General features: G+C 36.4%; 2 protein-coding genes across 2 annotated transcripts; both read left to right on the top strand.

The window, feature by feature from the left end:
• Positions 1-271: 271 nt before the first annotated feature.
• Positions 272-6,146, top strand: LOC110785067 (uncharacterized). Its single transcript, XM_021989517.2, has 5 exons — positions 272-1,416; positions 2,121-2,585; positions 2,681-3,742; positions 4,144-4,330; positions 5,069-6,146. Exons 1-5 carry the CDS (start codon positions 379-381, stop codon positions 6,004-6,006), a joined length of 3,690 nt encoding a protein of 1,229 aa, XP_021845209.2. The 5' UTR covers positions 272-378; the 3' UTR covers positions 6,007-6,146.
• Positions 6,147-6,943: 797 nt separating this feature from the next.
• Positions 6,944-13,151, top strand: LOC110785066 (phosphate transporter PHO1 homolog 10). The gene is made up of 14 exons (XM_021989516.2): positions 6,944-7,263; positions 9,089-9,694; positions 9,813-10,083; positions 10,182-10,230; positions 10,340-10,411; positions 10,607-10,736; positions 10,838-10,958; positions 11,066-11,324; positions 11,442-11,546; positions 11,626-11,670; positions 11,768-11,917; positions 12,012-12,290; positions 12,383-12,519; positions 12,606-13,151. The coding sequence occupies exons 2-14, from the start codon at positions 9,163-9,165 to the stop codon at positions 12,730-12,732; spliced, it is 2,277 nt and encodes a 758-aa protein (XP_021845208.1). The 5' UTR covers positions 6,944-7,263; positions 9,089-9,162; the 3' UTR covers positions 12,733-13,151.
• The last annotated feature ends 785 nt before the right edge of the window (positions 13,152-13,936 follow it).

Below are 13,936 nucleotides of genomic sequence, written 5' to 3'. Positions count from 1 at the left end.
AAAAGCCAATTACCAAACATAGTTTTTGGCTGTTTGACCAGATTTAAAAGCCAACGGCCAAAAGCCAACCAAAAAGCCAGCAAAAAGCCATTTGCCAAACAGGGCCAATATGAATTTAGACCATTCTAAACCCATACTTCATAGTTCATACCTAAAATCCGCAAACCAAACACCCCTTAGTGGGTATGGGTATGGGTATGGGTATGGGCGTGGGTGTGGTCGTTTGGACAATATGGAGGGACCGTCCTCTGCCGATTGACCTCCCTCCCTCCCTGACTCCCTCTTCTCTCAGTAAATAGAAATGAGAAAATTGAGCGCCATTGTTCAGCAATTCAAATTCACTCATATTGCTCCATTCCTCATTTCTCTCTCCTAAAAATGGAGAAACGGCTTCGTTCTTCTCTGCAAAATTCAGCAGATTCATTTCTAGAATCAGCCACCAAACTCTCTCTGAAATCAGCAAGACCTTCACTTAAATCCTTGATCCACTCCATCAAACCTTCTTCAGACCTCTCAACTTCTCTCCCTCTCTCTCTTCGCTCCTTCATTTCTCGTTCCATCGCTTCCTACAGAACCCCCTCAAACCCCAGAACCCCGCCTTCGCCGCCATCGAAAAAACCTCGAAGATCTTCCCGGAACTCAATCACCCAAGTCGAAGAACCCCTTCAACAAAAATCCCACCTCCAAAATCTTCAATTCTACGCTTACATTACCCTAATTTCTACAAAACATCCCCAAAATGTTTTCTCTCCCGACGATTTGTTCCCTGCTGTTCGAGAACTACACGACAATTTGATCCTTTTCGAGTCCGATAATGTTCTTTTGTCCGAGATTTCTAACTTGTGTGAACTATGGTGGAAGGAGGAGCTTGTTGGGAGAGAGTTGTTGATTTCTCAATTCCTGCCTTTTCTTGTTTCGAGGTCGTTAACTTTAAAGAAAAAGGTTGATGTTCATAGGGTTTATGGGTTAAGAGAATCTTTTGTTTTGTTTGATTTTGAGGATGAGAGTATAGAGGATTTAAAGCTGTTGCTGCTTCGTTGTGTGATTACCCCGCTGTATTTAAAGACTGATGATGGAAGGCGATTTATTGCCTTTTTGTTCGGTTTAAGCTTTCAGCTTCTGAAGGAGGTGTTGGCAATGATCAGATCCCAAATTCCTTTTGGGAGGAAGTCAATTTTGGAGGCTTATGGGGAAATTTTGTTTAAAGGGTGGAAGAGTGTGGAAGGTGATCTTAGGAAGGAAATTGAAGATGGGTTTTTGCAGGGTTTGATTGAAGCCGCTATATATGCTGCTTCTGCTTCCCTTGCAGCTTCTGTTAGGAGGGTTTTAGGAGGGTTCATCAATCAGAGGACTACTGATGGGGTAGAGAAGATCCTATATCGAGTGGCCGAGCCTGTGATTTTCCGGTCATTGCAGGTATTTTGGATGATTTTCCTTCTCTTCATGGAATAATAGTTACTTATATTTGTGAGTAATCTGATTAAGTTGCTATGAATTGGATGTTTTTGCTGCTGTATAGTTTATGTGCTTTCTTTCTGTGTTGTGTTAACCATAAGCCGTCTGAACATTATTAGTATGCTGTTATTTCTGTCAGATTAGGGATAGTACAGCTGATATTAGTCGTTTAGATGCAAAGAGTGATTATTTTCCATAACGTGTTGAGAGATGGTTTTGAATGGCATTTCTTCTTACAGAATACTATTGGTTGGCTCCTTTTTATTTTGCTTTGTAGTGTTTAGTGTTTCGGCTGAAGGTGTTGTTCTAGCAAAGACACTTGGTAATTCCTTTAAGAACGGGTGATTCTACATGATAGCCGTAATTTTTTGAACAATTCCAACAAGATGGCGACCTTTTTGGAGTTCCAATGGTGTTGAGTGTTGACACGCATCTACACAGTTATAATTTTGTTAAATCATGTGAATTTTTTAAAGAATGGGAAGACAGGCACCATGTATGTAATTTACCTCTAAGAACTGTGCGCTAAAGCTAAGCAGTGCAAGGGAAGAAGGATGTCTTTTTTGTGATTGGCATTATGAACTGATAACTGATACGGATTACTTTTTGCTAACCAAGTATGATCCTGTTTTTGTTGTTACCCAAAATGCTGTTTACAATTGCAGGTTGCAAATTCAAATGTTCGGCTGAATGCTCTTCATTTACTCTTGGACATTTTCCCACTTGAAGATCCAGATGCTACAAAAGAGGCCAAGGACACATTGCTTGAAAAACAATCTTTCTTGTTGGAGAAATTACTTAAAGATGATTGTCCTGATGTGAGAGTTGTTGCTGTAGAAGGTTGTTGCCGAATTCTTCGCTTGTTCTGGGAAATTATTCCTTCCTCCACTATCACCAAAATAATAACTATAATTTTTGATGATATGTCGCATGATGTATCCAATGAGGTTAGATTCTCCACGTTGAGTGGTATAATTTATTTGATGGGCAATCCTCAAGCCCATGAACTCCTTAAAGTCCTCCTACCTAGATTGCGTAGCATGATTATGGATCCGGTTCTCTCTGTTCGAATTGCTATGGCTGATCTCCTACTTCTCATTATGGATGTTCGAGGGTTTCAGTTTAATAAGGTAAGAGAGAACCGACTTAGCATTAGTATCTTCAGTAATTGCCACCTATTATTCTCGTTCCTTGTTGACTAATGTTGATTTGTATTAATCTCTAGGTGGTTGATTTGGATGTTCTACTGACTACTCTTGCAAATGATCAACCACCTGTTGCTCAAAAAATTGTACGTCTGCTCTTACCATCATACTTCCCAGCAAAGGTCAAAATAGAAGAGGCATGCACTCGCACTATCACACTAATTGAAAGGTCTCCTGTGGCTGGTGCAAGATTTTGTGAATTTCTTTCGTCAGAAGGAGCATCTTCAAAGTCTCTAACAGAACTAGTCAGAGTTCTTACTGATATAATCCTTGCATCTGATAGACTTGATGCAGATCATATCAAGGGAATATTTGTTGCATTAGACCATCTTTGCAGGAATCTAGCAAATGAGTCATCTCGTAGAGACCCACTCAAGGACTTATTTTCAGGTGAAAAACTTAAGGGTTTTTTGGCTGCTGCAGTGTTTGGGAATGCTCAATCCTCTTTGTTTGATATTATTTCTATTGTCTCTCCGGTTGGTGAAACGGGACTACTCGAAAAATGCTTAGCTGCAGTCTCAAATTGTCACAGTTTGTCTGATAATGAAGAAAAGCAAGCTGAAGTGCGGTCTGCACACAAACTGGTTATATCCTGTAAATGGTTTGACCATATGTTTGAGGCCATGTCAAGGCTCCTGCAAGACACTGCTATCAAGTGTAATGAATACTTCAGCATTGAAATACCCAGGGACATAACACCGTCTGCAAAGAGGAAGAAAAGCAAACTCTCTAGAGAATCAGGACAAGGAAAACATGTCAATAGAAAAGGACCATCAGAATTCAAGAATAGTTACCGAAATTCTGTAGGAATAGCATGGCAAATAAAAGATCTATTGGCTTCAGAGATTAGCCGAAAAGCAATGTTCAAATCCAAGCACTTTAAAGTGGTGATTGTTTCCTTGAAGATCATATCTCAAATAAGTGTAGGACATAGTATGTGTTATGATTTTATGGACGCGTTGGTGGTGGATGCTTACATGGCTCTTTCTCTGCACATGACTCTCCAACACATTAGTATCTATAATTTTGATGACCAAAATGACAGGGAAAATAATGCACCAACTTCTGGATTAGTAGAGGAGGCAAGTAATCATATTTTTAGTCCTTATTATATTTAAACAACTAATTGCCAATAGCATTCATTTTTCTTGAATATATTTGTTTGTTATTTGCATTCTAACCTCCTTTGCTAAAGGTATATGGTTGGTATCTTATGTACCAGTAGGGTTAAAATGCTCTTTAACAGTAATATGTTGAAGGTCATTATAACCAATTTGGCTATTATTGTTATTGAAAGAGGTCTTTTCTCTTGAATATTTTTTTTTGGCCCATAATATTTTTATACTAGTTTGAGGTTGTGTTACAACTTACAAGCTATATACAACTGTGCATGACTGCTTGGTCAATCCATTACTGTATTAGTGTAGCTGCAACATATGGCGAAATTGACGATTGTTGCCAATGTCTTTTCATTCCATTCCAGCAAACACTTGTGGACAAGACATTGGATCATTTGCTCAACTGTACAGAGAAAGTACTTGATGCTGGAGGTTTAGCAAAATTTGGATCAATATCGTCAGGATGTAAGTTATGTAGCAACAGGACTGTTCAGCTCCGCAGGCAAAAGAAAGGAGACTCTCATGTAGATGGCTCTTGTTCCGATGATAAAGGTAAGCAACATGCTCCCTTTTAACTTATCAGTGTTCACTTGGAATGATGGGAACAGGAAAAGTTTTGATTTGTTGAGCTTAGTATGACATTTTTTGGCACCATTATAATTGAATCATCTAGCTCTCCATATAATTGTCTTTCTACATTTGTCCAAATTAGATTGTGCCTGAAATATGATATTGGTTGTCCCACTGTAATGACATAACCAAGGACCACTTCATGTTATGATTTCGTTTACAGTTATTGTGCATTTGTGCTTTCATACAAGTAATTACAAAACTTATTTGCGAGACTAAAAACAAAACAGAAACAGGGATCTCAGAAAAGTCCCATTGTGATGTGTTTTTCATCATTCTGATCTTGAGCTCAACTTGTATTGCTCATTCCTGAGTTTAATTTAAAGTACAAGCACTTGGTGTCGTATTGAATTACTCGGTAAATTTTTTCAAATATAATTCTCATTGTCTTGGGATGTGCCTGCAGTACTTGTATTTAACTCCAGAATTTCTTCTTTTAAAATGCCGTTATTTAAGTCTAGAATTACTTTCAACATCCTTCATTGGATTTCTTGAGATGCCCTGCTACAAGTCAAGGCATTAATTTGAGATGGAAGGATTATCATGTTCCCTCTCAGTCTCATTTAAAGCCTCTAGTCTCTCGAGTTATGCAGTGTTAACTGGAGTTTCAGGAGTTGTTAACATGGTCTTCTATTTTGATTGAACCGCTTGTTTTTGTAGGATCTCCCTTTTCATACAAAAGAAAAATGTTGAATTCAGTGAAGATTTGCACCGCAGTTCTGAAGTTGATAGTTGATGTTTCAGCAATGGACTTCCTCTTTCACAGACAAAGGGTTCTGCGTTTCACGACTTCATATATGCAGAACATGAAATCCATCTTAAAACGAATATTTCATGATGAATTGAAGTTTGAGGAAGAACAACTGAGAGAAGTCCATTTGTGCTTGAAGAGTAGTTTCAGTTATGCAGCGAAGTTGCTTAATATAGTTCTTGCAAGCACCAAAGAAGATTGTCCTGCTCCTGAAGAAGTGTATGAAGTTGCGAATCATCTGCTTGATCTAATAGCCTCAATAGAGTTGTACTGTGGACCTGGTTATGCAGCACGTATGGTCAGTTTAGCAAAACAATGGATGCCTGATGTGATTCTAGGATTGGGATCTAGGAACATGCTAAAACAGTCAATGGAAGAGAGTGATGATGAGATGTATATCCATCCGTGGATGTCAATTTTAGCAAGTATTGAGCTTTATGAATTGAAATGGTCAGAGTCAGGTGATGATGAGGAAGATGATAAAGAAATAGGAAATGAGAAGTTCCCAGCATTTAGCAAGTTAATTGGAATGATGGTTCAACTAGTTGGAATAAATAATGAGATATTAGACATTGTTGGGATAATATTTCTCATTGGGTGTAGAACAAATTTGCAAAGAAAGGAGTTTGGGTCTGCCTTGGGACTAGTACGCTTTGTTTGTACGAAGCTGTTGAAGCAGGCAGGCATACAGTTGGGAAAGCTAAGTATGATACTGACTTATGTGCAACAACTATACCCACAAGTTGAAAGGTGTATGGAGGAAGCAGAGAACAGTGATGGGTTACAACAACTTGTTGGTATCAAAACATTGCTTGATCCTGTTTGGGACTATCCATGTGAAACCTGATGCATGTCATCACTCATCACTCATCACTCATCACTCATGATAGATTATCTGAATTTTCTATCAAGTTTTCTTTTGTATATAAAAAACATTTACGATTTAAGGCAATGTTTATACTAGTGAACTACTCTAGTAGTTTCTCATGTGTATGTGACGTGAAAAACCATACAGCATTACAGAAGTACTTAATACGAGTATTTCGTATCTAAAGAGAGATGACAATCTGGTATTACCCTCAGATGGTGAAACAGATGACAGCGCTACTGAATGAAATCAAGATCCTGGTTATAGAGAAATCGTATTGCCCAACTGCTTCTAAAATGAGTAAATGACCAACTGCTTCTGTAAACAAAGGACGTTTGAGTGTTTGTTACTTGTTTGTACTTGTTAGTGTTCAATGCAAGCAAATGCTTTTGGGCTTGCTCAACACAAATTCTGTAAATTACTTCAAAAATACCAAGTTATGTTTTTTTTTACAAATCAATTAAACTTAAATTTTAGTTCACTAATTATTGGTTAACCGATTTTTATTCTCAAACTTCATATGACGACATTTATGTTTCAAAAATTACCAAGTAGTTATTTATTTATTAGGCAACTCCAATCCCTCAACGACGTCATGGTTACTAATCTATTACCAAGTACTCTGTACTCTGTACTAGTACGGAGTAATCAACAAATCAGAGCCACATCAGATATCACCATCACTCAAAAAGTGCCAACTAAATTCCACGTGTAATGACTGTTTGCCGCGGGCACGTCATCGCTTCATAAAAAAGCGGGGCATAACCATAAATTCCAATCCCAAAATTATTGGAGCAGCATCAAAATCAGCTTACTTACGCAACCTAATGAATACACACTAACAACAAATTTGAAGCGGGTTTCCGCGTAATCATACGGCTATTATGCACTAAGGAACACAGCACTACGGTGGACTCTAAACCACAATATCAAACAAATTCGCTACTTAAGCTAACCTTTTTGTTTAAGATTAGTGTGCATTTTTACATTTCAAATTTTTTTGCGTTTGCGGCTAAAATTAAGTTGCGTTGCAGTAGACACTAGTATCAAGTAATATCAACTCGCTTAATTGCCCGGTTAAAGTTTTCACACGATCGAAATTTGCATGCGTTGGGGATAACCACGCACCTCATTGACCTTTTGTAGTTCGAAATTAAAAGTAAGCAACTCCTGAAATTGGGGTTCATTTAAGAGGACAGAGACGATAACAATGGCGGTTTAATACCCAAACTAAAGGTTTTCTTCTTCTCCTTTTTCTTATTTTCCTTTTTTTTTAAGTTGCAAAACAGCTGGTTTTGATCGTGGTTTACGCAATTATGCGATTAAGCATGATTTTGGATATTAATTCATTAATCAAATTAATTATGCGTGTTCTTGTTTGTTACGCATGATTTAGACATGATGAATTTTGACAACCGACAAATTACTTAATTAATTCTTGAGTTAGTTGTGTGCTAATTATTCGCCATGTTGTCTTAAACTCTTAATTAGCATATTCTGTTGGATCAAGTTCATTTCTCAGTCGCCCCTCAAAAAAAAAAAAGTTTATTTCTCAGTTTCAAATTTATATATGGGCTAGTGGTATATATGTTTGTGTTTCGTTCTATCATTTTTTCCGTTACTATAATAAGATTCTATGGTAATTCATCATTTATGTACTCCGTATGTATAATGATTTAATCAGTGAAGTTATTTTCGTCATCCAAATTTTTTATTTATTTATTAATTTAGTCATCCATTTTCCTATGAAGGACAAGGATTGAAATCTTTATTTGCATCGTTGCTATCTTTTCATTACTCCGTATTAGAGTATTTATTATTATTGGCTTGTTAATAATACACTGTATATTTTATTTTTATTGTTATTATTATTATTATTATTATTATTATTATTATTATTATTATTATTATTATTATCTATTTATTTTCTACGATGAGAGCGTATTCAATGATAAAGCTAAATTAAAATTTATAAATTCATGGCTTGTTAAATACTCTCTTCGTCCCGGAATACATGCGCGCACCGGTTCGAGTCGACACATTTTCCCACCAATATTTTTAACTACATATTATAAAAACTTATGAAATATTAATATTTTGAAAATATATGTTAAGATGAAGCCAACAATATATTATATGCTAACTTTTGTTTTTATACTAGAAATAAAATAGGGTCACAGTAAATTATGTGAATAGTGCAAAAAGTCAAATCGGTGCGTGTATTCCGGCACGGAGTTTGTTCTAAGCAACTATACGTCTATACCCCAATTGGTAACAAAACGTCAATGGTTGCTTGAGTAGGTCCCACGATAAGACAATGCTAAAATTAACCCGTAACTTGTTCTTGGCAAAAAGTGTAGTTGGAGTCCACGATAATTGGTTCTTCCTAGAGCTAACTGACTAAGCAGAACTATTTGCTATAGGCCAAGTTAATGGTAGAGTAATTTTTGACTAATTGCAAGCAAGTCTGAAGAGCACACCATTAAAGTTCCTCGAAGTTATATATTTCTAGGTGCAACTAGACCTATCAAATCATGTGTTAGTGCATGGTTTGAGTGATACTCCGTATATTATAGACTTATAAAGTACGTCATGCTAAGTAAATTCAGGTCATCTCGGATCGAGTCATTTTTTTAGCAGCATGGTCTCCGATCACTAGACTCCACATTAGGCATGAGGTCAAACGGAAATGGTGTTGATGTTAGTGGCTGTATGGCTGTTACAATTTTTTAGAACGAATTAATGACAGCTATAATCATTAATCAACAACGTTTTATGCTAAATGCTTTAAAATAAAGTTATCAGCATATCTTAATGTTATTCTATTACTTGAGTATGCCATAAAATTTCGTGATAGAGAGTGCTTATCAATTTTCAAGACTTAACTTCAATTTCTAATAAAATTGATAATAAAATTGATAATTAATAACTTGAGCATATCTTAATATGTTTGCTTACGTTCCCCTAGTCTTAAATGTTTGACAAATTTCATTCTTTTTAATTCCAAGATTCAATATCATCCAATAAAAGTTGTTCTGGTTGTATTCAATTCATGTCATAGGTTCGGAGATAAATTTAGCCTTAACCCTTAGAGGAGTTGCTGGTGACTGAAGATAGTAAAGAAAGGTAGCCAGAATGAAGTTTGGAAAGGAATACAAGCAGCAAATGGTGGCCGAGTGGGTAGAAGCATACATGGATTACAATGGCTTAAAAAGGATATTGCGGGAAATCCGTCAGTCTAGAGCCCCTAAAACGCCACAAACACCATTAAGAGTCTTACAACAAAGGTTTTCTATGTACAGCCCCTTTAGAGGGTCAGAAATAGAGCTCAGAAATCAGCAAAGTAGAGGGGATATTGAGGACCAAGTGATTAAGGTTAGTCCTTTGGTAGGGGAGAGTAACAGGACATTCTACAGGACAAGACTCTTATTTCCGTCTGAAGAAATAGGTGCAGAAGATGAGGTTAACTTCTTTAAGAAACTTGATGAGGAGCTCAACAAAGTCAATACATTCTATCGAGATAAAATGGATCAAGTTATAAAAGATGCAGCTGAGTTGAAGAAGCAAATGGATGCTTTTATTGCATTGAGAATTAAGGTGCAAAACCCTGGTACTAAGGAGTCTGATCCAGCAGTTGCTACAAAGCCCTTAAAAGCCACCACTCAAGGTAACAATAACATATGCTTATTATTTAGGTACTTGACAATTTTATACTTGATGTTGTAGTCATGCTAGTTTGGGAATTATGTTCCTTAATGTGGAACTTGTAAATTTATATCATGTAGCTCAAGCATCCTCTTCAAGCGAAAGCGAAACTGGTGGTGGTAAGGAAATTTCAAGTCTGACTAATGATGGATCAGATTACTTGAAGGTTCTTAATCATGTCAGGATTAATGATACACTTCAAGGTCCAATATCAGTGATACGAGGTATTCTGCGGGATTTCAAGGACAAAAAGTTAAGTTTTAGCAAACAGGAGTTAAAACAAGTTGAAGAACGTCTGAAAACTGCCTTAACAGAATTTTACCAGGAACTTCGGCTTCTTAAAAACTATAGGTACCAAACTGTGGAAGCTTGCATGTTTAGGGGAACTAATGATTTCAATACGTATCTATTTCAGTGGTCAGTAAATAATTTTTCCTGCTTTTTGCCAGCTTTATGAACCTCTCAGCATTTGCCAAGATCATGAAAAAGTATGAGAAGGTGAGGCCAGAGAGATTATCCTTTGTATTAATCTGCAGGCTTATCCTGTGTCAGACAATTACTAGAAAATTGACAAATTATTCATTACTGATACATTGCCTGATCTCAGACCACCTCAAGGTATGCAGCTCGATCATACATGAAAATTGTGGACAAGTCTTACTTAGGAAGCTGTGACGAGGTATGATTTAATCTAGTATTCTCCCTTAGATTCCTAGGTAATGTTTTTTTATATGCGGAAAAAAGATAATACTCCGTACTTGATTTATTTAAGTTTGGAATTCACAGTAGAAAAGTATATGTTTTTCCTTGAGAGAATGAGACTACGCGGGTATTCCTCTACAAGAATCAGTGATTAACCTTGTTTCCAATACAGGCTACCAAGCTCATGGAGAATGTAGAACACATATTCATCAAACATTTCTTTCATGCAAATCGAAGGGAAGGCATGAAGCCTCTGAGACCAATAAAAAGAAGAGAAAAACACAGAGTAACCTTTCTTTCAGGTGTTTACCAGAAATGTTTTATTCATAATACAGGCATGACATAATTCTGGATGCAAGAACCTTTTGGTGCTAATAAATGGGTAATGTGTTTCTCATTTTAGGTTTCTTTGCTGGTTGCACTATTTCACTTGCACTAGCCATTATTCTTATAATGCGAGCCAGGAAAATTATGGAGAGAGGACAAGGCTCCAATTATATGGAGAATATGTTTGGACTTTACAGGCAAGCTTTATCTTTTGAAACATGATTCAAGTTTTGGTATAAACGTATGCATTTTCATTCTTTTTTCAAATTGTTGTATTCTCACTGAAAAATCATCTTCATTACAGCTTATTTCTGTATATAGTCCTACATATGCTCATGTATGCTGGAGATATATACTTTTGGAAGCGCTGTCAAATCAATTATCCATTTATATTCAATTTTAAGCAAGGAACTGAAGTGGGTTATCGAGAAGTGTTCCTTCTCAGCACCGGCCTTGCAGTTCTTGCTCTTGCTAGCTTCTTTGCAAATTCTAATATACTCATTGGCTTAACAATGAGTGAAAACAATAATTATGCAAAGTTGATCCCCTTACTAGTGCTTTTGGTAAGAAAATGAATCCAAATGCATTCTCCTCACTGTGAATTTTAAAACAAATTTATCCATAAAAGTGAGACAGTGCTGGACTTTCTCCAAGCAAATGATATAAATATTTTGGCGCAGGTGTTTGTTTGTATCTCCTTGTGCCCTTTCAACATCATATACCGTTCAAGCAGATATTTTCTGATCAAATGTCTATTTCGCTGCATTTGTGCTCCATTTTATGAGGTAATAATACTGGAAGAAACCCAAGTGCCTCTTAGATATGACTTGTAATTTTATCATACTTTTTGTTTCTTACTCCCAGGTCACATTTCCGGACTTTTTCTTGGCAGACCAGCTAACCAGCCAGGTTCTTTTACTTTTCTATGTACAACAGAGCTTAACTTCTAGAAATGTATTCCTTGGTCATGCATTACTGAGTTTTTTTCCTAATCTTGTGATATCAGATTTCGGCAATAAGGTCTATCGAGTTCTACATTTGCTACTATAGTCGACAAGATTTTCCTCGTGGGCAAGCCAAGTGCCACGAGTATGGAGTATACAATGCTTTTTATTTTATAATAGCAGTCATACCTTACTGGATCCGTTGTTTGCAGGTACACATTTTTCATGTTTTTTTCAGTTGTCATGGTTTTCACTATGTAACTTTATTTTTCAGAAGATACTAACAATTTTAGTACTTATGTAAAGTGTGTTCGTAGATTGGTTCAAGAGAGACACTCTATACATGGATACAATGCAATGAAGTATCTTATGGCTATAGTTGCTGTTGTTATAAGAACAGTTTATGAACTCAAAAGCGGAACACCCTGGTTGGTGATGGCCCTAATAACTTCAGCTATGGCAGTGGCATATAATACATACTGGGATATTGTGGTTGACTGGGGGCTCCTACGCCGGAACTCCAAGAACTTGTTCTTGAGGGACAGACTTTTAGTATCACATAAGACAGTATACTACATCGCTATGGTAATTCACTATAAATTATCTTGGAAGTCTGTTTCACTTAATTAGTGCTTGCTTTTACATAATTCAAAACTCTGACAAGGCTTACTATCCAGGTAGTTAATGTTCTTTTAAGAGCTGCCTGGCTGCAGCTTGTTCTAGAGTTTAATGTCCAAGGTCTGCAGAAAACAACAATTTCAACCACAATATCATGTCTGGAAATAGTTCGTCGTGGCATCTGGAATTTCTTTAGGTATCAACTAAATTACTCGTATAATTGTGAATTTATTTGTCCTGTGTGTTTTCTGTTGTTTGAGACATGCATATTTTTACTTCCAGGTTGGAGAATGAGCACTTAAACAATGTTGGTAAATTCAGAGCTTTCAGATCCGTTCCATTGCCATTCAACTACCACAATCAAAATGATGCTGATGAGGATGATAATGATAATGACAAGGACGATTAAGCAATCTCAGTATCCTACCAAGCTAGGATGATTTCTATATGAGATATCTGGAAACTGCTTCATTGCTTCAAAAATCGTGCAACGTGTCAATATCTCGTGTCAAAGGAGCAACTCAACCAAAAGCTTGCAGTTCTCAACTCAGCTTAAATTTCAGGAAGCAGGCTAGCCATCTTTAATCTTTATTATTAGCACCTAACACTACACGTTACATGTCAGCTCAAATATCATACGAGTAGCTCTTATCACCAATTATTTTCGTTCTATATATAGGAGCTAGCTAGGGTAGAGGTATCGACCCAATGGTGGAGCACGATTTTTAAATTGAGGGGCGAGAAACTTACATCAAAACTCTAAGTATTTTTTACGTGTATTTAAAAGTGTTCATTGAGGTATAAAATGTACGGAGTACTAAACTTGGACATGTTCATTTATTCAAGTACGGTTTACAAGTTTACATACAAGAATAAAAAGGAAAAAAGTTTGACAAAAAAAGAAAGCGAAACGAATACAAAAATGAATGAAAAAAATATCGTCAAACTAATGAGAAATGAGAGTAAAAACAGAAAAAGCCGCAAAAAGGATTCAACCTCGTATCAAAGGTACAAAACACCCCTTACAGACTCCTTCAACCACCGAGGCAAGCAAGATTGATTCTATTTGTTTACAGAAACTAGTATATATTACTTATGTCTTTTTTAACTTTGGTGGGCGTCTGCCCCCACCAGCTCACCAACCACCCTATCTCCGCTAATGTAATGACCACGCCAATTGTACTTTCAACTAAGGCTCTGATCTTTAGAGCTGAACTGAATTGAAATTAACTGAATTGAACTTAAATAAATAACATAATAAATAATAAAACAATAATTAATAAATTATAAATTATAAAATAATAAATATTAAATATTATCTTTTTGGAAAGATATCACATTTCCAAAATGACAAGTGGGAGAAAAGTAGACCTCGAAGAACTTCGAGTCAAACAACAAACTCTAGAGAATAATGCAGATGATATTCAGGTTGAAACTTAAAGATCTTTAGAAGTATCTGGTGAGGTTCAAGAACCAACTGAAATTGTTGCCCCGCGTAGATCGCAAAGGTATAGGTCTCAGCCAGAAAGATATGTAGATATTTTAACGTATGAGAGCCATGAAATTATATTGTTTGAAAGCGATGAACCTGCTACCTACAAACAAGCTATGAC

This window comes from Spinacia oleracea, chromosome 6 (genome assembly GCF_020520425.1).
Source record: "Spinacia oleracea cultivar Varoflay chromosome 6, BTI_SOV_V1, whole genome shotgun sequence".
In the NCBI taxonomy this organism is placed as follows: domain Eukaryota; kingdom Viridiplantae; phylum Streptophyta; class Magnoliopsida; order Caryophyllales; family Amaranthaceae; genus Spinacia; species Spinacia oleracea.
The sequence above is the reverse complement of the archived record's forward strand: the minus strand, read 5'-3'. Positions and strand labels throughout refer to the sequence as shown.

What these genes read in the sequence shown, in the direction of transcription:
- LOC110785067 (XM_021989517.2), top strand. Translation starts at nt 379, where the DNA reads ATGGAGAAACGGCTTCGTTCTTCTCTGCAAAATTCAGCAGATTCATTT. An exon ending in TGATTTTCCGGTCATTGCAG is followed by an intron (nt 1,417 to 2,120) that starts GTATTTTGGATG and finishes TTACAATTGCAG; the next exon opens with GTTGCAAATTCAAATGTTCG. An exon ending in CTCTTGTTCCGATGATAAAG is followed by an intron (nt 4,331 to 5,068) that starts GTAAGCAACATG and finishes TTGTTTTTGTAG; the next exon opens with GATCTCCCTTTTCATACAAA.
- LOC110785066 (XM_021989516.2), top strand. Translation starts at nt 9,163, where the DNA reads ATGAAGTTTGGAAAGGAATACAAGCAGCAAATGGTGGCCGAGTGGGTA. An exon ending in AATATGTTTGGACTTTACAG is followed by an intron (nt 10,959 to 11,065) that starts GCAAGCTTTATC and finishes TCTTCATTACAG; the next exon opens with CTTATTTCTGTATATAGTCC. An exon ending in ACTGGATCCGTTGTTTGCAG is followed by an intron (nt 11,918 to 12,011) that starts GTACACATTTTT and finishes ACTTATGTAAAG; the next exon opens with TGTGTTCGTAGATTGGTTCA.